Below are 23,621 nucleotides of genomic sequence, written 5' to 3'. Positions count from 1 at the left end.
AAATCAGTGAAGGGATATTAATGAGAGAGGGAGTGTGTGAGAGGGAGGGAGGGAGAGATGGTTCTGTGATGCAGAAATCAGTGAAGGGATATTAATGAGAGAGGGAGTGTGTGAGAGGGAGGGAGGGAGAGATGGTTCTGTGATGCAGAAATCAGTGAAGGGATATTAATGAGAGAGGGAGTGTGTGAGAGGGAGGGAGAGAGAGATGGTTCTGTGATGCAGAAATCAGTGAAGGGATATTAATGAGAGAGGGAGTGTGTGAGAGGGAGAGAGGGAGAGATGGTTCTGTGATGCAGAAATCAGTGAAGGGATATTAATGAGAGAGGGAGTGTGTGAGAGGGAGAGAGGGAGAGATGGTTCTGTGATGCAGAAATCAGTGAAGGGATATTAATGAGAGAGGAGTTGGCCACGTGACCTGTGTGTGTGAGCTCTTTGTTATGAGGAGGTGTGTGTGTGTGTGTGTGTGAGAGAGAGAGACATTTACACATCCTGCAATATCCCCCCTGTTACACTTGGCTGGGCTGGGTGTTCAGATTTGTCTGCAGTTTTGCAGGGTACTGATTCTCACTGCTCCTTCCATCCTGCTGTCGGCTCGTTGTGAGAATATGAATTATTGACTGACGGTCGCTGCCAAAACTGCTGCTCCTTCCAGCCCTTTTCCGACAAGAGATAACGGTGAGTATCTGGCACTTTCTGTACTGAATTCTGCCTTGCCTTGCCATTGCAGTTGGTGGTTATTCCCAGGGTACATGGCTAGGTACAGATGATGTCTTTCTTAGAAATTGAGGGAAATCGCGGGGTTCCACTGGTACAGAGACCACTGTGTTAGTGATCAATGGTAGTGTTGACATCTCCCTGGGTTCCAGGACATGCCTTCGACAGTGCATGCGGCAGCCGCACCCCCACCCCCCCCACCCCCTCCACCCCCCACTACAAATCTGGCCCTGTAATGGACACCACCTCCCCAAACTGCCTGCTAATCTTCACAGCAAACACAGGCTCAATTTACACACAGCGCTGTTCACTCATTCTCCACATCCACACTGTCCCAATGGACACATTGCACTCAGAACCTGCTCAGTGTCTTGTCACCGGCCTGACCACCCCTCCCATGAGCACGCCAACAAGAATCGGCCAGAGCAGCTGATCCGGAACAAGAGCAAACCTGCCCTTAGTTCAGTAGAGTAAGGGTCACTCACTGTGTAACCGTACAGAGTCAGGGTGTATTCAGCAAGGTAAGGGTCACTCACTGTGTAACCGTACAGAGTCAGGGTTTATTCAGCAGGGTAAGTGTCACTCACTGTGTAACCGTACAGAGTCAGGGTTTATTCAGTAGGGTAAGGGTCACTCACTGTGTAACCGTACAGAGTCAGGGTGTATTCAGCAGTGTAAGGGTCACTCACTGTGTAACCGTACAGAGTCAGGGTGTATTCAGCAGGGTAAGGGTCACTCACTGTGTAACCGTACAGAGTCAGTGTTTATTCAGCAGGGTAAGGGTCACTCACTCTGTAACCGGACAGAGTCAGGGTGTATTCAGCAGGGTAAGTGTCACTCACTGTGTAACCGTACAGAGTCAGGGTTTGTTCAGCAAGGTAAGGGTCACTCACTGTGTAACCGTACAGAGTCAGGGTTTATTCAGCAGTGTAAGGGTCACTCACTGTGTAACCGTACAGAGTCAGGGTTTATTCAGCAAGGTAAGGGTCACTCACTGTGTAACCGTACAGAGTCAGGGTTTATTCAGCAGTGTAAGGGTCACTCACTGTGTAACCGTACAGAGTCAGGGTTTATTCAGCAAGGTAAGGGTCACTCACTGTGTAACCGTACAGAGTCAGTGTTTATTCAGCAGGGTAAGTGTCACTCACTGTGTAACCGTACAGAGTCAGGGTTTATTCAGCAGGGTAAGGGTCACTCACTGTGTAACCGTACAGAGTCAGGGTTTATTCAGCAGGGTAAGGGTCACTCACTGTGTAACCGTACAGAGTCAGTGTTGATTCAGCAGGGTAAGGGTCACTCACTGTGTAACCGTACAGAGTCAGTGTTTATTCAGCAGGGTAAGGGTCACTCACTGTGTAACCGTACAGAGTCAGGGTGTATTCAGCAGGGTAAGGGTCACTCACTGTGTAACCGTACAGAGTCAGGGTTTATTCAGCAGGGTAAGGGTCACTCACTGTAACCGTACAGAGTCAGGGTTTATTCAGCAGGGTAAGGGTCACTCACTGTGTAACCGTGCAGAGTCAGGGTTTATTCAGCAGGGTAAGGGTCACTCACTGTGTAACCGTGCAGAGTCAGGGTTTATTCCGCAGGGTAAGGGTCACTCACTGTGTAACCGTGCAGAGTCAGGGTTTATTCCGCAGGGTAAGGGTCACTCACTGTGTAACCGTGCAGAGTCAGGGTTTATTCAGCAGGGTAAGGGTCACTCACTGTGTAACCGTACAGAGTCAGGGTTTATTCAGCAGGGTAAGGGTCACTCACTCTGTAACCGTACAGAGTCAGGGTTTATTCAGCAGGGTAAGGGTCACTCACTCTGTAACCGTACAGAGTCAGGGTTTATTCAGCAGGGTAAGGGTCACTCACTCTGTAACCGTACAGAGTCAGGGTTTATTCAGCAGGGTAAGGGTCACTCACTCTGTAACCGTACAGAGTCAGGGTTTATTCAGCAGGGTAAGGGTCACTCACTCTGTAACCGTACAGAGTCAGGGTTTATTCAGCAGGGTAAGGGTCACTCACTCTGTAACCGTACAGAGTCAGGGTTTATTCAGCAGGGTAAGGGTCACTCACTCTGTAACCGTACAGAGTCAGGGTTTATTCAGCAGGGTAAGGGTCACTCACTCTGTAACCGTACAGAGTCAGGGTTTATTCAGCAGGGTAAGGGTCACTCACTCTGTAACCGTACAGAGTCAGGGTTTATTCAGCAGGGTAAGGGTCACTCACTCTGTAACCGTACAGAGTCAGGGTTTATTCAGCAGGGTAAGGGTCACTCACTCTGTAACCGGACAGAGTCAGGGTTTATTCAGCAGGGTAAGGGTCACTCACTGTGTAACCGGACAGAGTCAGGGTTTATTCAGCAGGGTAAGGGTCACTCACTGTGTAACCGGACAGAGTCAGGGTTTATTCAGCAGGGTAAGGGTCACTCACTGTGTAACCGTACAGAGTCAGGGTTTATTCAGCAGGGTAAGGGTCACTCACTGTGTAACCGTACAGAGTCAGGGTTTATTCAGCAGGGTAAGGGTCACTCACTGTGTAACCGTACAGAGTCAGTGTTTATTCACCAGGGTAAGGGTCACTCACTGTGTAACTGTACAGAGTCAGTGTTTATACAGCAGGGTAAGGGTCACTCACTGTGTAACTGTACAGAGTCAGGGTTTATTCAGCAGGGTAAGTGTCACTCACTGTGTAACCGTACAGAGTCAGGGTTTATTCAGCAGGGTAAGGGTCACTCACTGTGTAACCGTACAGAGTCAGGGTTTATTCAGCAGGGTAAGGGTCACTCACTGTGTAACCGTACAGAGTCAGTGTTTATTCAGCAGGGTAAGGGTCACTCACTGTGTAACCGTACAGAGTCAGGGTTTATTCAGCAGGGTAAGGGTCACTCACTGTGTAACTGTACAGAGTCAGTGTTTATTCAGCAAGGTAAGGGTCACTCACTGTGTAACCGTACAGAGTCAGTGTTTATTCAGCAGGGTAAGGGTCACTCACTGTGTAACCGTACAGAGTCAGGGTTTATTCAGCAGGGTAGGGGTCACTCACTGTGTAACCGTACAGAGTCAGGGTTTATTCAGCAGGGTAGGGGTCACTCACTGTGTAACCGTACAGAGTCAGTGTTTATTCAGCAGGGTATGGGTCACTCTCTGAATTAATGTGTCAGTGTATATTGAGCATTTGCTGTGTGTTTGTGTTAAAGGTATTGATTTCCTCTCAGCTGTGATCCGTGATGGCTGTGAACTCGGACAGCCAGGTGACTGAGGTTGTGACCCCAGCAGCAGCCAACGCTGCCCCAGAACCAGCAGCAGAAGTGAGGGAGAAACAGCAGCTGAATGGGAATGGTCTGATGGACGGATCGATTACCACATCCCTGCAGGACCTGTCCCGTCCCCTCCACAAACAAAGTCCCCGGAAAGCTGTCCGTGCAAGCTCAGTTACCCAGCTCACTCAGAGTGCCCTCAACTCCCCTCGTACCAGCATCCACCGACATCCCTCCGTCCAAACCGTTGAGGGAGGTGAGCATGAGAAACCTCGTGACTACATCATCCTGGCTGTTATCTCCTGTTTCTGCCCAATCTGGCCCCTCAATATTGTGGCGTTTGTCTATGCTGTGATGGTGAGTATTGGTCAGCTCACACTGTGTCTGCCGGCACACCACACTGCAACACCCCTTCACTATCCCCCACTGGCTCTGTCCCTAGCTCCGTCTCTGCCTCTGACCCTCTCTGTCTCTATCTCTGTTCCTGACCCTCTCTGTCTCTATCTCTGTTCCTGACCCTCTCTGTCCCTAGCTCCGTCTCTGTCTCTGACCCTCTCTGTCTCTATCTCTGTCTCTGACCCTCTCTGTCTCTGTCTCTGTTCCTGTCCCTCTCTGTCCCTAGCTCCGTCTCTGCCTCTGACCCTCTCTGTCTCTATCTCTGTTCCTGTCCCTCTCTGTCCCTAGCTCCGTCTCTGTCTCTGACCCTCTCTGTCTCTGTCTCTGTTCCTGTCCCTCTCTGTCCCTAGCTCCGTCTCTGTCTCTGACCCTCTCTGTCTCTATCTCTGTTCCTGACCCTCTCTGTCTCTATCTCTGTTCCTGACCCTCTCTGTCCCTAGCTCCGTCTCTGTCTCTGACCCTCTCTGTCTCTATCTCTGTCTCTGACCCTCTCTGTCTCTATCTCTGTTCCTGTCCCTCTCTGTCCCTAGCTCCGTCTCTGTCTCTGACCCTCTCTGTCTCTATCTCTGTTCCTGTCCCTCTCTGTCCCTAGCTCCGTCTCTGCCTCTGACCCTCTCTGTCTCTATCTCTGTTCCTGTCCCTCTCTGTCCCTAGCTCCGTCTCTGCCTCTGACCCTCTCTGTCTCTATCTCTGTTCCTGACCCTCTCTGTCTCTATCTCTGTTCCTGTCCCTCTCTGTCCCTAGCTCCGTCTCTGCCTCTGACCCTCTCTGTCTCTATCTCTGTTCCTGTCCCTCTCTGTTCCTAGCTCTGTCTCTGCCTCTGACCCTCTCTGTCTCTATCTCTGTTCCTGTCCCTCTCTGTTCCTAGCTCTGTCTTGTCTTATTGTTCACCTCTTTGTCTCCATCTGTGTGTGTGTCTCTCTGTCACTGACCTAGTAATCCTCTCCCTCTCCCTCTCTGTTTCCAGCTCCATCACTGTCTGCCCCTTTCTCTGACCTGTCTGTCTTCATCTCTATCTCTCTCTGTCTCTCTGACCCAGCGATCCTCCGTTTCCATCTGTTCCTGTCTGTCTGTCATTGATCCTCTTCCCCTCTGTCTCTTCTCTCTCATTGATGAACATCTCTGTCTTAGTCTTCATTTTTCGGAATCTTTCTTGTTCTCTCTCCCTGTCTCTCTTTCTCCACATCTGTGTATGTGTCTCCTGCTTTCTCCCTGTCTCTCCTCTCTGACTCTCATTCTCTCTCTCTCCCTCTACTGTTCTTACACACTCAGTCTCTCACGGTGTTAAATATTTCCGTCCATTCACAGATCCCACATTCTCCATTTTCCTGATCATCATTCGTTCAAAATGGACGTTATTAACACAATACTTGGAAATTTTCAGATTCTGTTCCAGGGAGCCCATCAAACACTCTCAGGGTCAGGGACAGCACACGGTTAGATACAGAGTAAAGCTCCCTCTACACTGTCCCCCCCATCAAACACTCTCAGGGTCAGGGACAACACGGGGTTAGATACAGAGTAAAGCTCCCTCTACACTGTCCCCCATCAAACACTCTCAGTGTCAGGGACAGCACGGGGTTAGATACAGAGTAAAGCTCCCTCTACACTGTCCCCCCCATCAAACACTCTCAGTGTCAGGGACAGCACGGGGTTAGATACAGAGTAAAGCTCTCTCTACACTGTCCCCCCCATCAAACACTCTCAGGGTCAGGGACAGCACGCGGTTAGATACAGAGTAAAGCTCCCTCTACACTGACCCCCCCATCCCAGGGACAGGGACAGCACGCGGTTAGATACAGAGTAAAGCTCCCTCTACACTGTCCCCCCCATCCCAGGGACAGGGACAGCACGGGGTTAGATACAGAGTAAAGCTCCCTCTACACCGTCCCCCCATCAAACACTCTCAGTGTCAGGGACAGCACAGGGTTAGATACAGAGTAAAGCTCCCTCTACACCGTCCCCCCCCCCCCATCCCAGGGAGAGGGACAGCACAGGGTTAGATACAGAGTAAAGCTCCCTCTACACTGTCCCTGATGATGTTGTCTCTGTATCCAGTCTAGGAACAGTTTCCAGAATGGAGATGTGGATGGAGCACGGAGGCTGGGGCGAGTTGCGAAGTTGTTGAGTATTGTGGCTGTTGTTGGGGGCCTGGTCATCATTGCAGCTTGTGTCATTAACTTCTCCAGTGAGTCTGGGGTTATCACAAAACCTACAAGCATTGTATATGAGACGGCTGGGAAGGAAGGGGTTTGGGTCCATTGGGGACGGTGTAGAGCGGGAGGGAACGGGGAAGGGGTTTGGGGTCCCATTGGGGACGGTGTAGAGCGGGAGTGAACAGGAAGGGGTTTGGGGTCCCATTGGGGACGGTGTAGAATGGGAGTGAACAGGAAGGGGTTTGGGGTCCCATTGGGGTTGGTGTAGAGCGGGAGGGAACGGGAAGGGGTTTGGGGTCCATTGGGATGGTGTAGAGTGGGAGTGAACGGGAAGGGGTTTGGGGTCCATTGGGATGGTGTAGAGTGGGAGTGAACAGGAAGGGATTTGGGGTCCATTGGGACGGTGTAGAGTGGGAGTAAACGGGAAGGGGTTTGGGGTCCATTGGGCATGGTGTAGAGTGGGAGGGAACAGGAAGGGGTTTGGGGTCCCATTGGGACGGTGTAGAGCGGGAGGGAACGGGAAGGGGCTTGGGGTCCATTGGGACGGCGTAGAGTGGGAGGGAACAGGAAGGGGTTTGGGGTCCCATTGGGGACGGTGTAGAGGGGGAGGGAACGGGAAGGGGTTTGGGGTCCCATTGGGGACGGTGTAGAGCGGGAGGGAACGGGGAAGGGGTTTGGGGTCCCATTGGGGACGTTGTAGAGGGGGAGGGAACGGGGAAGGGGTTTGGGGTCCCATTGGGGACAGTGTAGAGGGGGAGGGAACGGGGAAGGGGTTTGGGGTCCATTGGGGACGGTGTAGAGGGGGAGGGAACGGGAAGGGGCTTGGGGTCCCATTGAGGATGGTGTAGAGCGAGAGGGAACGGGGAAGGGGTTTGGGGTCCATTGGGGACGGTGTAGAGGGGGAGGGAACGGGAAGGGGTTTGGGGTCCATTGGGATGGTGTAGAGCAGGAGGGAACGGGAAGGGGCTTGGGGTCCCATTGGGGACGGTGTAGAGGGGGAGGGAACGGGGAAGGGGTTTGGGGTCCATTGGGGACGGTGTAGAGGGGGAGGGAACGGGGAAGGGGTTTGGGGTCCCATTGAGGATGGTGTAGAGCGGGAGGGAACGGGGAAGGGGTTTGGGGTCCCATTGGGGACGGTGTAGTGGGGGAGTGAACGGGGAAGGGGTTTGGGGTCCATTGGGGATGGTGTAGAGTGGGAGTGAACGGGAAGGGGTTTGGGGTCCCATTGGGGACGGTGTAGAGCGGGAGGGAACGGGGAAGGGGTTTGGGGTCCCATTGGGGACGGTGTAGAGCGGGAGGGAACGGGGAAGGGGTTTGGGGTCCCATGGGGGACGGTGTAGAGGGGGAGGGAACGGGAAGGGGTTTGGGGTCCATTGGGGATGGTGTAGAGTGGGGGTGAACGGGAAGGGGTTTGGGATCCCATTGGGGATGATGTAGACTGGGAGTGAATGGGAAGGGGTTTGGGGTCCCATTGGGGACGGTGTAGAGGGGGAGGGAACGGGAAGGGGTTTGGGATCCCATTGGGGATGATGTAGACTGGGAGTGAATGGGAAGGGGTTTGGGGTCCATTGGGGATGATGTAGACTGGGAGTGAACGGGAAGGGGTTTGGGGTCCCATTGGGGACGGTGTAGAGTGGGGGTGAACGGGAAGGGGTTTGGGATCCCATTGGGGATGATGTAGACTGGGAGTGAACGGGAAGGGGTTTGGGGTCCCATTGGGGACGGTGTAGAGCGGGTAGGAACGGGGAAGGGGTTTGGGGTCCCATTGGGGACGGTGTAGAGGGGGAGGGAATGGGGAAGGGGTTTGGGGTCCCATTGGGGACGGTGTAGAGCGGGAGGGAACGGGGAAGGGGTTTGGGGTCCCATTGGGGACGGTGTAGATTGGGAGTGAACGGGAAGGGGTTTGGGGTCCCATTGGGGATGATGTAGAGTGGGGGTGAACGGGAAGGGGTTTGGGGTCCCATTGAGGACGGTGTAGAGTGGGAGGGAACGGGGAAGGGGTTTGGGGTCCCATTGGGGACGGTGTAGAGCGGGAGGGAACGGGGAAGGGGTTTGGGGCCCCATGGGGGACGGTGTAGAGGGGGAGGGAACGGGAAGGGGTTTGGGGTCACACTGGGGACGGTGTAGAGGGGGAGGGAACGGGGAATGGGTTTGGGGTCCATTGGGGACGGTGTAGAGGGAGATTGAATAGGAAAGACTAGAGACAGACTGACTAGGAGAGATGAGGAAAGAGACAATAAAACTATGGGAGAATGGTTGTGAATGGAGTGAGGCAGACAGATTAAGAGAGAGAGAGAGAGACAGACAGATGGACAGACAGTCCAAAGGTAAGAGGCAAAGACAGACAAGGGTAGAGACAGAGAGAGAATTGGAGAGAGGGAGAGTGTGAGTCATAAGGTGATACAGAGGGAGAGAGGGAGAGTGTGAGTCATAAGGTGATACAGAGGGAGAGAGGGAGAGTGTGAGTCATAAGGTGATACAGAGGGAGAGAGGGAGAGTGTGAGTCATAAGGTGATACAGAGGGAGAGAGGGAGAGTGTAAGTTAGGGAGGGAAAAGCTTCAAACACTTTAGGAGAGAGAAAGGGATGGATAAATAGATGGAGACAGACAGAGAGAGATGGAGAGAGAGAGGGAGACAGAGATGGAGGGAGAGGGAGAGAGAGAGAAAGGGTGAGATGGAGACAAAGACAGATGGAGGGAGAAAGGAAGAGAGAAATGGAAACAGAGAGAGGGAGGGAGGGAGGGAGACAGAAAGGAAGAGATAAAGTTGGAAAGAGAAAGGAAGAGCGAGAGAAAGAGGAGACAGAGAGAGAGGGAGAGAGAGAGACAAAAAGGGAGAGAGAGAGACTGATGGAGTGATAGACAGAGACAGAGTCATGCTGAGGTCTTATATTTGGGAGGAGTGAGGCAGCAGAAGATTATTTGTCTATCGTGATCAGTTAATGAACCTTGTCTCTGTTCCCTGCTCAGTTTTCCAGTGAAGGTGGAAGTGTGAATCTCCCCGTACCCCACAGGGACTGCAGCTGGCCGGACAACACTGACTATGTGGGACGGTGGAAAGGGAGAGACAGCCACTGGGGGGGGGGGGACGGAGATGAAGATATGGGTCCCTGCTATTGGACAGTTGGCTGCTGTTCCTGATTAAGACTAACTCTATATTCGCATGTCAAAATTTACCGGACAGTATTGTTCAGTGTTTGGGGGGGTGGGGTGGGGTGGCGGGGGGCAGACACAAGTTTTATGATTTCACAATCACACACACACACACACACACACATTTGCACAAACTACAAGCTGAAAGGGAACACATCGTTTCTCCTTGGAAAGCACAAGATTTAGCAAGGCACGATCAACTGAATGGCAATGTTCAGGACTTGGACAGTGAGGGCATCCACCCCTGACCCCTGACCCCTGATCACCCCAACTCCTGACCACCCTGACTACCCCAACCCCTAACCACACATGACAACCAATAACCACCCCGACCCCTACCCTCGACCACCCTTGACCTCTGACCACCCTGACCCCTGACCAGCCCACCCAATGCCATCCCAATAGCTTCTCCCTCCTCCTGCATGCAGCCCTCTCAAGGTGAATATTCCGTCCTTCTGTATACGTCTTCCCTAGTCATCGAGGAGGGTAGAGGTGGGAGGAGGGTGTGTGGTAAACCAAGAGGGCTCACTCACACATGCTCCAATTCACTGCCATCTGAAAACTCACAGACACAACACAGCTCTGGTCTCTGGTCTCCAATCTCTGGATGAACAGGTTATGTCCTGGTGCAGAGTGTAGGACGTGTACCATATGGAGTCCATCACTCTCAGGGAGTGATGTAGAGGGAGCTCTGTACCGTCCCTGTCCCTGGGAGAGCTCGATGCTGACACTGGGGTATAAAGTGGGGGAGGTTACACTGTCAGGGGGTGGGATGTAGAGGGAGCTCTGTACCGTCCCTGGGAGAGCTCGATGCTGACACTGGGGTATAAAGTGGGGGAGGTTACACTGTCAGGGGGTGATGTAGAGGGAGCTCTGTACTGTCCCTGTCCCTGGGAGAGCTCGATGCTGACACTGGGGTATAAAGTGGGGGAGGTTACACTGTCAGGGGGTGGGATGTAGAGGGAGCTCTGTACCGTCCCTGTCCCTGAGAGAGCTCGATGCTGACACTGGGGTATAAAGTGGGGGGAGGTTACACTGTCAGGGGGTGATGGAGAGGGAGCTCTGTACTGTCCCTGTCCCTGGGAGAGCTCGATGCTGACACTGGGGTATAAAGTGGGGGAGGTTACACTGTCAGGGGGGGTGATGTAGAGGGAGCTCTGTACCGTCCCTGTCCCTGGGAGAGCTCGATGCTGACCCTGGGGTATAAAGTGGGGGGAGGTTACACTGTCAGGGGGTGATGTAGAGGGAGCTCTGTACCGTCCCTGTCCCTGGGAGAGCTCGATGCTGACCCTGGGGTATAAAGTGGGGGAGGTTACACTGTCAGGGGGGGTGATGTAGAGGGAGCTCTGTACCGTCCCTGTCCCTGGGAGAGCTCGATGCTGACCCTGGGGTATAAAGTGGGGGAGGTTACACTGTCAGGGGGTGATGTAGAGGGAGCTCTGTACCGTCCCTGTACCTGGGAGAGCTCGATGCTGACACTGGGGTATAAAGTGGGGGAGGTTACACTGTCAGGGGGTGATGTAGAGGGAGCTCTGTACCGTCCCTGTCCCTGGGAGAGCTCGATGCTGACACTGGGGTATAAAGTGGGGGGAGGTTACACTGTCAGGGGGTGATGTAGAGGGAGCTCTGTACCGTCCCTGTCCCTGGGAGAGCTCGATGCTGACACTGGGGTATAAAGTGGGGGAGGTTACACTGTCAGGGGGTGATGTAGAGGGAGCTCTGTACCGTCCCTGTCCCTGGGAGAGCTCGATGCTGACACTGGGGTATAAAGTGGGGGAGGTTACACTGTCAGGGGGTGGGATGTAGAGGGAGCTCTGTACCGTCCCTGGGAGAGCTCGATGCTGACACTGGGGTATAAAGTGGGGGAGGTTACACTGTCAGGGGGTGATGTAGAGGGAGCTCTGTACCGTCCCTGTCCCTGAGAGAGCTCGATGCTGACACTGGGGTATAAAGTGGGGGGAGGTTACACTGTCAGGGGGTGATGTAGAGGGAGCTCTGTACCGTCCCTGTCCCTGGGAGAGCTCGATGCTGACACTGGGGTATAAAGTGGGGGAGGTTACACTGTCAGGGGGTGATGTAGAGGGAGCTCTGTACCGTCCCTGTCCCTGAGAGAGCTCGATGCTGACACTGGGGTATAAAGTGGGGGGAGGTTACACTGTCAGGGGGTGATGTAGAGGGAGCTCTGTACCGTCCCTGTCCCTGAGAGAGCTCGATGCTGACACTGGGGATAAAGTGGGGGAGGTTACACTGTCAGGGGGTGATGTAGAGGGAGCTCTGTACCGTCCCTGTCCCTGAGAGAGCTCGATGCTGACACTGGGGTATAAAGTGGGGGGAGGTTACACTGTCAGGGGGTGATGGAGAGGGAGCTCTGTACCGTTCCTGTCCCTGGGAGAGCTCGATGCTGACACTGGGGTATAAAGTGGGGGAGGTTACACTGTCAGGGGGTGATGTAGAGGGAGCTCTGTACCGTCCCTGTCCCTGAGAGAGCTCGATGCTGACACTGGGGTATAAAGTGGGGGGAGGTTACACTGTCAGGGGGTGATGTAGAGGGAGCTCTGTACCGTCCCTGTCCCTGAGAGAGCTCGATGCTGACACTGGGGATAAAGTGGGGGAGGTTACACTGTCAGGGGGTGATGTAGAGGGAGCTCTGTACCGTCCCTGTCCCTGAGAGAGCTCGATGCTGACACTGGGGTATAAAGTGGGGGGAGGTTACACTGTCAGGGGGTGATGGAGAGGGAGTTCTGGTTTGCCTGAATGTGTAACGTCTCTGTGTCTGGATTGATTTGGGACACGGAGACAAACTGTCTTGTCGTGAAACTGTTGAACCTGGACAAAGAGAGTTTGAGGAGACCTGACAATTTGCTGTCATTGAGCTATACACTGCCTGACACCAACAATGTTTGAACCTTTCACACAACTCGTCCAACAGCAGTCAGATATTGCTTGTAGTTTTTTGCAGCATGACTTTAATATAATCTTCTGTATATGTGGGACCTGTCTGTGCACTCACAAGTAACGGAGACAGGCAATGATCTGCCCAGGTTCTGCTTGCTCTCTCAGCATGAATTTTTACAAGTATTGATTTGGGAGGGAGCTGAATCTCTTTCTCTCTCTCCCTCCTTCTCTCTCTACCCCAACTCTCTCTTCCCACTGTCTCCCCCTCTCTGTCTCACTCTCGACCATTCTGTCTCCCCGCTCTCTCTCTCTACCCTCTCTTCCTACATCCCTCTGTCCCTCCTTCTGTCTCACTATCTCCTTCTCTCCCTGCTCTCTCTCCACATCCCTCTGTCCACCCCTCATCTCGAACCCCCTCTCTGCCCATCTCACTCTCTACCACCCCATTACCTCTCTCTACCCCTCTCTTCCCCCGTCTCACTCTCTCTCTTCCCTGCTCTCTCCACTCCTTCCCTCTCTCCACTTTCTCTGCCCCTTTCTACTTCTCTCTTCCCCCTCCCTCTCTCTGTCCTGGCTCTCTCTCTCTTGTCCCTCTCTCCCCCCACTTCCTCTTTCTCCCCATCTCTCTGCAACCCTCTCTGTTGATTTTGTGACTGCATGCAGACTGAAATTTATCAGCTGAGATGCTTATCATTATTATAATTATTATGCACTCTTTTGTATTTTTGCATGAAATATGAAATAAACAAAAAAAAAATGAGCACGAGATTGGCCAGTCTTTGCTGTGTTTGTCATACCACTTCTGTTATTTCTTACATTGAGCTGAAATCCTGCAGTACATCTTACAGGTGTTGGGAGACACTGCTGCTAGTGAGCATCAGTGCTGGAGGGAGGGGATGTTTGTGGATGGCGGTGCTCATCAAATTCATCCCAAAGTGTTAAGTGTTACAACCCAGAGGGCAACAGCCAAACTCAATCAGTCTTTGTACCCGTCTATGCACAACATAATAAAATTAAAATCTTCAAAGACCATCAAAATTGATCGCAATCATTCCCAATCAGACTTTCTGAATAACCGTTCTCACTGTGCAAAAGTGGCTTGTCACTTCAACTGGCTTGTCACTTCAACACACAACTTAGCAATTATCAAGGCAGTAATTTTAGCAGAGTGAAATTAATCCAATTGATCCAATTGGTCTCTGCTGGAACCCCAAACTTATTTGTTTGAAATCTGTTACAGTGTTAAATAAAAGAAAGAAAAATAACTGGTCAGATTACTTAAATGATTTTCGTCATGTGCTAAGCCATGGGTGATGATCTCCCAGTTAAAAATCACCCAACACCAGGTTATAGTCCAACAGGTTTATTTGGAAGCGCTAGCTTTTGGAGCGCTGCTCCTTCACAACCACCTGATTAAGGAGCTGTGCTCTGAAAGCTAGTGTTTCCAAATAAACCTGTTGGACTATAACCTGGTGTTGTGTGATTTTTCACTTTGTACACCCCAGTCCAACACCGGCATCTCCAAATCAGGTTTCCTAGTTGGGTTTGTGACGATGACTCAACAGAGATTGACCAGGATGTCACCAGGTACAGAAGGTTTGAGTTATAAAGAAGGGTTGGATAGACGAGGACTTTTTTCACTGGATCATAGAAGTTTATAAAATAATTGGAGATATAGATAGGTTTAATGGTAGATGTATTTTCCCTGGGGTGGGGGATTTCAAGTTGAGGGGCACATTTTTTAGGTGAAAGGAGAGAGATTTAAAAAAGACACGAGGTGACATTTTTTCACAGAGTGGTTCATGCAAGAAAATGGTGGATGGGGGTACAATTACAACATGTAAAAGACATTTGGATAAATACATGAGCAGGAAAGATTGGAGGGATATGGGCCAGGAGCAGGCAAGTGGGACTAGTTTAGTTCAGGATTAGGTCGGCACGGACTGGTCAGGCCAAAAGGTCTGTTTCTGTACTGGATCACTTAATGTCAATTAGCGTTAGGAAAAGACCTTGCACATCTTCCTGCTGTAGCATCAACAGGCAAATGCCTTCTCACAGAAAACACTGTCCAAAATCCAATTCAAACACTGATAAGCTGTCACCTCCAGGAGATCTCAGTTACCATTCGGCACCTGCTTGAGCTTGAGTTGTTTTCCAAACTTGCTGGAACCAATTCCCAGGTCCCCATTAATCAGAGTCACAGAGCATGGAGACAGACCCTTCAGTCTAACCAGTCCATGATGACCCTAACCCCAAACTAAATCGTCCCACCTGCTTGCATTTGGTCCAATTTCCCTTCAAATGTTTCCTAAATAAGAACTTATTCAAATGCCTTTTAAATGTCAGAACTGTAACTGCATCCACCATTTCCTCTGGCAGTTCATTCCTCACACCATCTGCTCTCTGCGTAAAAGAGTCGCTTCCATGTCCTTTACAAATCTCTCTCCTCTCAACTTAAAAATATGCCCCCTAGTTTTGAACTCTCCCAAATTTAGCTGCATCCTTTCTATAGCAGGGTGACCAGAATTATACACAGTGGTCTAAAAGAGGTCTCACTAATGTCCTATACAATGAAAACTATACAACTCATATACTCAAAGGTCTGAGCTATGAAGGAATGCATACTAAATGCCTTCACTCTGTGATGCAAATTTCAAATAATTATGTACCCAAACCCTAAAGTGTCTGTTCAAGATCTCTAACCACACTAATTGCATAAGCCTTGCCCTTGTTTTACCAAAATGCATTAGCTGACATTTATCTGAACTAAACTCCTCTTTGTAATCCTAGGTAACCACCTTCACTGTCCACTATCCCGTCGATCTTGGTGTTATCTGTAAACGAACTAACCGTGCCTCCAATATTCTCATCCAAATCATTTATATAAATGAGAAACACCAATGGACTCGATCCCTATGGAACACCGCTGGTCACAGGTCTCCAGTCTGAAAAACAACCCTCCACCAGCACCCTCGGGCTCCAACTGTCAACTCAATTGGCAAGTTCCCCCTGAATCTCATGTGATCTAACTTTACTAACTAGTCTAACATGCGGGACCTTGTAGAATCCCAAGTAATTAATGTCTCCTGCTCTGCCCTCGTTAATCTTCTTAGTTACTCCATTAAAAAACTCCCAAGTTTGTGATTTCCATCACAAAAAAACATTGCCAACTCTCCCTAATTAGTCCCAGCCTCTCCCAATGCAAGTAAATGTCTACTTACCCCCACTAGTGTCAGACTCACAGCTCTACAGTTCCTAGACTTCTTCTTACAGGCTTTCTTAAACAATGGCACTACATTAGCCACCCTCCAATCCTGGTGTTTGTAGACGATATAGGCATCTCTGCTAGGAGCCCTGCAATTTCCTCCCTAACCTCCCACAACGTCCTGGGATACACTTGATCAGGTCATATAAACTAATCTACTTTTATGTTACAGACCTCCAGCACTTCCTCTTCTGTAATGTGAACTGTTTTCAAAACATCAATAGCTATTTCACCGTGCTCTCTAACCTCCATTCCTTTTTCAACAGTAAAAACGACGCAAAACATTCATTTAATGTCTCCTGTTAGAATGTGATAAGTTTCTATCAGAGCACTTCCTTACTCTGCTACACTCCAGTGAATATAATCCTAAACAATCCATTCTCTCACCACAAGTGCCTGGCCTGTGTACCTGTTGCAAATTATCCCCTTGAGAAGGTGGGGATGAGCTGCCTCCTTGAACTGCTGCCGTCTGTGTGCTGTTGGGAAACCCACAGTATCCTCAGGGAGGGAATGCCAGGATTTTGACCAGGCAGCATGAAGGAACCTATTGATATATTTCCAAGTCAGGATGGTGAATGGTATGCAGACGAACAAATTCTGTTCTTCCTTTAAACCCCAGTCACAAAGTGCCTGTCCAACTCTCTGATCAGATACTAACCTGCAATTAACGTCCAGCCCTGACTTCACCAAAGAATAAAAGCTTTGTCCTTTTAAGAACGAGCTGTTCCCACAGTCCAGCAGTCACCTTTAGCTCACAGCTCCAAACCAAAACAGGGGAGAAGAGTGTTTTTGAAGCTGTAACCATTCAGGCAACTGGGAAGTGTTCTCCTGCCTTGTGCCTTGGTGATCAGAGTATAATGCTGGCTGTTTCATCTATCATACCTGCACCAGATCATTACCTGTTTGATGATGCTGGCCCTTTGTGTTTTCCTTGGCGTTTTTTTCCAACAGGGGTCATAAAGGCAGAGATGCCGATATGTCTGGAAACATCTACTTTAAACAATGACAGGGGAGTGATCAGGTCTCCCAGTCCTGGTTTTTTTTTCCCTAGCCTGGTTTAATTTTTGGCAGGCAGTCAGAAACTGCTGGGGACTTAGAGAAACAGCTACAGTGAGAAAGGTTCTATTACCCATGCTTGAACATGCTCTCTGAAATCTCTCCTGCCTGCAAGAACCTGTTTGAATTTTGCAGGACGTTGCGGGGATTGAAACAGCTCCTTGCGATGTTGCGTAAGTTGCGTTTTCAGAAGTTGTTATTGTAAATGCTGTTTCCTTTTGTCCCATTTCAACCTTAAGATGCAAATAAATTGTATTTGCTTAGAGCGAAGTGATTGGACCAGCTGCATCACCCCTGAACATCTGCCTTTTAAATAAAGGCCAAACCTCTCAAAATGCTTTGAGGGGAGCTGGCCTGGTCCATAAACACCGAGAGCAAATTTCTTGCTTTGTCCCCCCTCCCCAAGCCATATCACTCCACAAATTTCTATTCAATAAATGTGCCTCCACAACGTTTCCAGGCAGCGTATTCCAGACTGACTCCTCACCGGGTGAACAAGTTTGAACTTCAGTCTATGATGGATGGTCAATAATAATCCTGGACACACACTCCAACTGACATCCTCCTCCTCCTCGATATACCTCACTCCGTCCAGCACTACTTCTTGATTCCCGCTGACTCGATTTATCCAATTCTGCCACACACACACCTACCCCCCCACCCTCCCCAACCTCACGGTTGACAGGAAATGCCACACTCGCCGGGGTCACAGACCATCAGAGAAAGCTCTGCTGGTCTTGGATCAAGTTCCGGGGATGTAGGTAATGAGGACCAGGCACGGTCAGTGAGAATGGGCTGGGCTCTGCTGAATTCAGGATGTCCACAAGGCATCATCCCAACTTGTGTTAAAACCACGTCTGCACTTCTGCCTGAGTGAGTGGCTGGTCCGTGTCAGAGTCACCCACATCGTCATGGTCTGGATTCATGTGTGGGTCAGTTTGGGTGAGTGACAGTGGGGAAGCCAATAGTTTGAGAGATAGAGACAGGGAAAGGGAGACAGACAGAGACTGGGGCAGGGGGGAGGTGAAGACAGACAGAGCGGGGGAGAGAAGGAGAGAGGACAGGGAGAGAGAGTGTGACTGATGGGGAGAGGTAGAGCGGGAGAGAGGGGGGAAGGGAGGGTGAGAGAGGGTCAGGGAGAGATGGGGGGGAAGACAGGAGGAGGGAGACAGGGACAAAGAGAGAGAGGGAGGAGATGGAACAGGAGAGAGAGGGGAAGAGAGGGACAGGGAGAGAGAGAGAGGGAGGAGGAGGGATAGAGCAGGAGAGAGGGATAGGGAAAGAGAATGAGTGGGTCGGGGGGGTAGAGAGAGAATAGAGGGGCACACATTGCTGACACATGGAAGCTCCCCTGCAGAGAGTGGTTGGGATTTGGAAACCATTGCTTGGACGATGGGGGCAGAGTCAGGGACGGTGGATTGGTTCCTTCAGAAGGCTAGTCCTCAATGGCCTGTTCCACAGTGGAACGTTCCTGATACTGAAAGAAGTGATGCCTCTTCAAGTTGGAGTGGAAAGATTCTCACACTAAAACACGGATCAGAGGAGAGGTTTATTTGTTTTTTAAAAAATCCCTCAGCGTCTTCACAAACACAGAATGCAATGATGTGAGGGAGCTTATCGACAACACCCTCCCCCTCCCCTCCCCTCCCTCCCCCTCCCTCCCCTCCCCTCCCCTCCCCTCCCCTCCCCTCCCCCTCCCTCTCCCCCCCCCCTCCCCTCCCTCTCCCCCGCTCCCCCCCCCCCCCCCCCCCCCTCCCCCCGTGATTACCCTGCACACAGTACAGCCCGGCCCTGCTGGTGGCCTCCTCACAAACACAGAACAATGAAGGAGATGGAGTCACAGAGCTCAGATGGGGCAAACCCCCCCCACCACCCCCAAACCCCACGGGTGGGTGAGCAGTTCAGACTCTACACTGGCAGTGACTATCAGACAGGGCTCACTTCATTAGCTTCCAACTCCCACTGCACGGCAAGACTCAGTATCATAACAGCTCCCCGCGGGATACTGACTCTCCCTGGGGTACAGAGCACTGACTCTCTCAGGGACATGAAGGGGGAACAGAGTCTCGGCAGGGTACGGGGGGGGGGGGGAGCTGACTCTCCCTGGGTGGGGGGTGGTGTGACACTGACTCTCCCCAGGATATGGGAGTGACTCCCTGCTACATGATGGGTTTTGGGAGGAGTGGGGGGAGGGGGTGCAGGCTGGTGCTGTGTGCTGTGATAGATACCGCCCTGTCACTCTCAGTGCCTGTGGTGCTCTGCTCTCCCGAGTGACTGACACAAATAGTGGGACGAATAACCAGATTCTCCGGATTATTGAGTCAGAGGTTATGGTGTAAATTCACAAACAGCTCAGTCACTCAGTCTATAGGGGCTCTCCCCCCTCTCTCTGCCCTATCTATACAGTTCTCCATTAGGACAGACCCCTGTAGTCTATAGGGCTCTCTGTGCCAGGGCCCGGCAAAGCAGCGAGATCCCAGAAATCTGTTGGGATTCCCTCTTTATATTTGGGTGGGGGAGGTAGATGTGGGGGGGGTGGAGGGAGAGAGATAACAGGTGCCTTATCTCCCCTCTCTGCCTCGCTCTTGTCTCTAACTCGGCCTTCCAGCAATCCCTCCACTCTTTCTCCATCCTCTTTTTTTTTCTCTCCTAGCCTGTTTCTCATTCTGTTTCTCTCTCGGTCCGTCTGTCTGTATCATGCTCTGTCTGTTTCTGTCCCCCGCTCTGTTTTCTTGTCTGTCTCTCTCTCGCTCTCCTTCCCTCCCGCCTCACTCTGGTGCACTCTCTCTCTCTCTCTCTGCCCATCACCCCCCGCTCCCCGTTCCCTCAGACTCTGTCTCCCTCTCCTCTCTCCCTCCGGTACGTCTTGCCGATTTGGAGGTTGTTGACGAGGTTGGGGTGTGACAGGGTCAGGTTCAGGGCAGACACTCCTTCGGCCTCAGTCAGTCTGGGACGAATGGCAGTGAACTCTTTAGTCAAAGGGCAGGCTTTTCCAGAACCTGTGGGAGACAGGAGGGAACAAGAGGTTAGGTTGTGGCACAATGTCCCATCCCTGTGTATCATCTCCCTGACCCGGCATGACCCTTCTGCAACCCAGGGGAGATCTTAAATCCACTCTCAGGATTTGGGTGTCACAGGCTGGGCCAGGATTTAGCCCGTCCTGAGCTGGCCCTAGGGAAAGTGGGGGGGTAAGCCACCTTCTTGAATCGCTGCAGTCCCCTTCTCCTCACCAACCCCAACACCCCTCCAGGGTTTGGTCCCAGACAGTGTCGAACTTCTCCAGTATTGCTGGAGCTACCCCACCTCCCCCAACCCAAGGCGAGTGGGCAGTTTCCCCTCACATTCCTGACTCATGCCTTTTTGATGGTGGGATGGGCTTTGGGGTGGGTGGAGGGAGTCAGGAGGGGAGTTACTCGCTGCAGGATTGAACCCCCAGGATGTTGGGGGGGGGGGGGGGGTGGTGGGAGGGAATCAATGATCGTCACACCACTGAACATCAAGGGGGCGATGGTTAGATTCTCTCTCAATGGGAACCCCCAGGATGTTGATTGTGGAGGGGGGAGGGGGGATTCAGTGACGGTAACACCATTGAACGTCAAGGGGGCGATGGTTAGATTCTCTCTCAATGGGAACCCCCAGGATGTTGATAGTGAGGGGGGGAGGGGGGATTCAGTGACGGTAACACCATTGAACGTCAAGGGGGCGATGGTTAGATTCTCTCTCAATGGGAACCCCCAGGGTGTTGCTAGTGGGGGGGAGGGGGGATTCAGTGACGGTAACACCATTGAACATCAAGGGGGCGATGGTTAGATTCTCTCTCAATGGGAACCCCCAGGATGTTGATAGTGGGGGGAGGGGGGATTCAGTGACGGTAACACCATTGAACATCAAGGGGGCGATGGTTAGATTCTCTCTCAATGGGAACCCCCAGGATGTTGATAGTGGGGGGGAGGGGGGGATTCAGTGACGGTAACACCATTGAACATCAAGGGGGGGGGGAGCAATTGTGAAGGTGGTCTGCCCCAAGATGTTGATAGCAGGGAGGCATTCGGTGATGGTATCATTTTGTGGCACGATGGTGATGTCCCCACTCCTGGACCGTGAAGTCTAGGTTCATGTCCCACCTGCTCCAGAGATGTACAATAATATTTCTCAACGGGTTGATTAGAAAATTGTTTAAATTTTAAAAACTACCGTGAATGTCAAGGGGGTGATGGACGGTTAGATTGTCTCTCATTGAAGATGATCATTGGCTGGTATTTGTTTTTGTGCGAATGTTACTTGCCACCTGTCAGCCCAAGCCTGGATATTGTCCAGATCTTGTTGCATTTGAATGCGGACTGTTGTCAGTACCTGAGGAGTGGGCAATGGTGCTGAACACTGTGGAGGCATTGGTGAACAATCCCCGTCTCGGACTTTATCATGGAGGGAAGGTCATTGATGAAGCAGCTGAAGATGGTTGGGCCTAGGACACTATCCTGAGGAACTCCTGCAGAGACGTCCTGCAGCTGAGATGACAGACCCTCCAACAACCACAACCATCTTCCTGTGCGTCAGGTCTGACTCCAACCAGTCCAGCGTTTGCCCCCTAACTCCCATTGATTCCAGTTTTGCCAGGGCTCCTTGATGCCATATTGGGTCAAACTGCAGCTTTGATGTCAAGGGCTGTCCCTCTCCCCTCTCCCTCTGGAATTCAGCTCTTCTGTCCATATTTGACCCAAGGCTGGAATGGGGTCAGGAGCAGAGTGGCCCCAGGGGAACCCAAACTGGGCATCACTGAGCAGGTTATTGCTGAACAGGTGCTGCTTGATCGACACCTTCCATCACTTTACTGATGATGGGAGAGGTGTCGGACAGGACAACAATTGGCCGTTCTGGATTTGTCCTGCTTTTTAGGCCCAGGATATACCTGGGCAGTTTTCCACATTGTCGGGTAGACGTCAGTTTGTAACTATACTGGAACAGCTTGGCTAGGGGGAGCAGCAAGTTCTGGAGCAACAGTCTTCAGTACTATTGCTGGAATGTTGTCAGGGCCTGTAGACTTTGCAGTACCCAGTGTCTCCAACTGCTTCTCAATAGCACGTGGAGTGAATCGAAATGACTGAAGACTGGTCTCTGAAATGCTGGCGACCAGCGGAGAGAGATAGATGGATCATCCAATCGGCATTTCGAGCTGAAGACTGCTGTGAAAGAGCCCACAGATGTGATAAGCTCTTCAATCATTGAGGATGGGGATATTTGTAGAGCCTCCTTCTCCAGTGAGTTGTTAATTGTCCACCGCCAACCACGACTGGATGTGGCAGGACTGCAGAGCTCAGATCTGATCTGCTGGAGTTTAAACCACTTACCTCCATCTGTCACTTACTGCTTCGGCTGATTGGCGCGCAAGTAGATCTGTTCAAGAACACCGTCCGTAACAGTGATCAGGAGCAGGATCCCTGGCTGATTTCCCCTCTCTCTCTCTCTCTCTCTAACCCAGGGATCACTGGGCAGTGATCAGGAGCAGGAACCCTGGCTGATTTCCCCCCCCTCTCTCTCTCTCTCTCTCTAACCCAGGGATCACTGGGCAGTGATCAGGAGCAGGAACCCTGGCTGATTTCCCCTCTCTCTCTCTCTCTCTCTGACCCAGGGATCACTGGACAGTGATCAGGAACAGGAACCCTGGCTGATTTCCCCTCTCTCTCTCTCTCTCTCTCTCTCTCTAACCCAGGGATCACTGGGCAGTGATCAGGAGCAGGAACCCTGGCTGATTTCCCCTCTCTCTCTCTCTCTCTCTCTAACCCAGGGATCACTGGGCAGTGATCAGGAGCAGGATCCCTGGCTGATTTCCCCTCTCTCTCTCTCTCTCTCTCTCTCTCTCTGACCCAGGGATCACTGGGCAGTGATCAGGAGCAGGAACCCTGGCTGATTTCCCCTCTCTCTCTCTCTCTCTAACCCAGGGATCACTGGGCAGTGATCAGGAGCAGGAACCCTGGCTGATTTCCCCTCTCTCTCTCTCTCTCTCTAACCCAGGGATCACTGGGCAGTGATCAGGAGCAGGAACCCTGGCTGATTTCCCCTCTCTCTCTCTCTCTCTCTAACCCAGGGATCACTGGGCAGTGATCAGGAGCAGGAACCCTGGCTGATTTCCCCTCTCTCTGTCTCTCTCTAACCCAGGGATCACTGGGCAGTGATCAGGAGCAGGAACCCTGGCTGATTTCCCCCCTCTCTCTCTAACCCAGGGATCACTGGGCAGTGATCAGGAGCAGGATCCCTGGCTGATTTCCCCCCCCTCTCTCTCTCTCTCTCTCTAACCCAGGGATCACTGGGCAGTGATCAGGAGCAGGATCCCTGGCTGATTTCCCCCCTCTCTCTCTCTCTCTCTCTCTCTAACCCAGGGATCACTGGGCAGTGATCAGGAGCAGGAACCCTGGCTGATTTCCCCCCCCTCTCTCTCTCTCTAACCCAGGATCACTGGGCAGTGATCAGGAGCAGGATCCCTGGCTGATTTCCCCCCCTCTCTCTCTCTCTAACCCAGGGTTCACTGGGCAGTGATCAGGAGCAGGATCCCTGGCTGATTTCCCCCCCTCTCTCTCTCTCTCTCTAACCCAGGGTTCACTGGGCAGTGATCAGGAGCAGGAACCCTGGCTGATTTCCCCTCTCTCTCTCTCTCTAACCCAGGGATCACTGGGCAGTGATCAGGAGCAGGAACCCTGGCTGATTTCCCCCCCCCTCTCTCTCTCTCTAACCCAGGGATCAC

The 23,621-nt window shown here is 51.8% G+C and overlaps 1 protein-coding gene across 2 annotated transcripts; it reads left to right on the top strand.

The window, feature by feature from the left end:
• On the top strand, positions 1–13,322 carry LOC140472260 (proline-rich transmembrane protein 2-like). Of its 2 annotated transcripts, none has more exons than XM_072567478.1 (4): positions 1–675; positions 3,902–4,318; positions 6,416–6,545; positions 9,484–13,322. In XM_072567478.1, exons 2-4 carry the CDS (start codon positions 3,932–3,934, stop codon positions 9,492–9,494), a joined length of 528 nt encoding a protein of 175 aa, XP_072423579.1. In that variant the 5' UTR covers positions 1–675; positions 3,902–3,931; the 3' UTR covers positions 9,495–13,322. The 2 variants fall into 2 exon arrangements, with proteins under 2 accessions (XP_072423579.1, XP_072423580.1); XM_072567479.1 differs by lacking the exon at positions 1–675 and adding an exon at positions 1,212–1,235.
• Positions 13,323–23,621: the final 10,299 nt, after the last annotated feature.

The sequence above is a fragment of the Chiloscyllium punctatum genome, unplaced genomic scaffold (genome assembly GCF_047496795.1).
Source record: "Chiloscyllium punctatum isolate Juve2018m unplaced genomic scaffold, sChiPun1.3 scaffold_284, whole genome shotgun sequence".
Taxonomy (NCBI): domain Eukaryota; kingdom Metazoa; phylum Chordata; class Chondrichthyes; order Orectolobiformes; family Hemiscylliidae; genus Chiloscyllium; species Chiloscyllium punctatum.
Note: the sequence above shows the minus strand (reverse complement) of the source record. Positions and strands in the feature narration are given on the sequence as shown.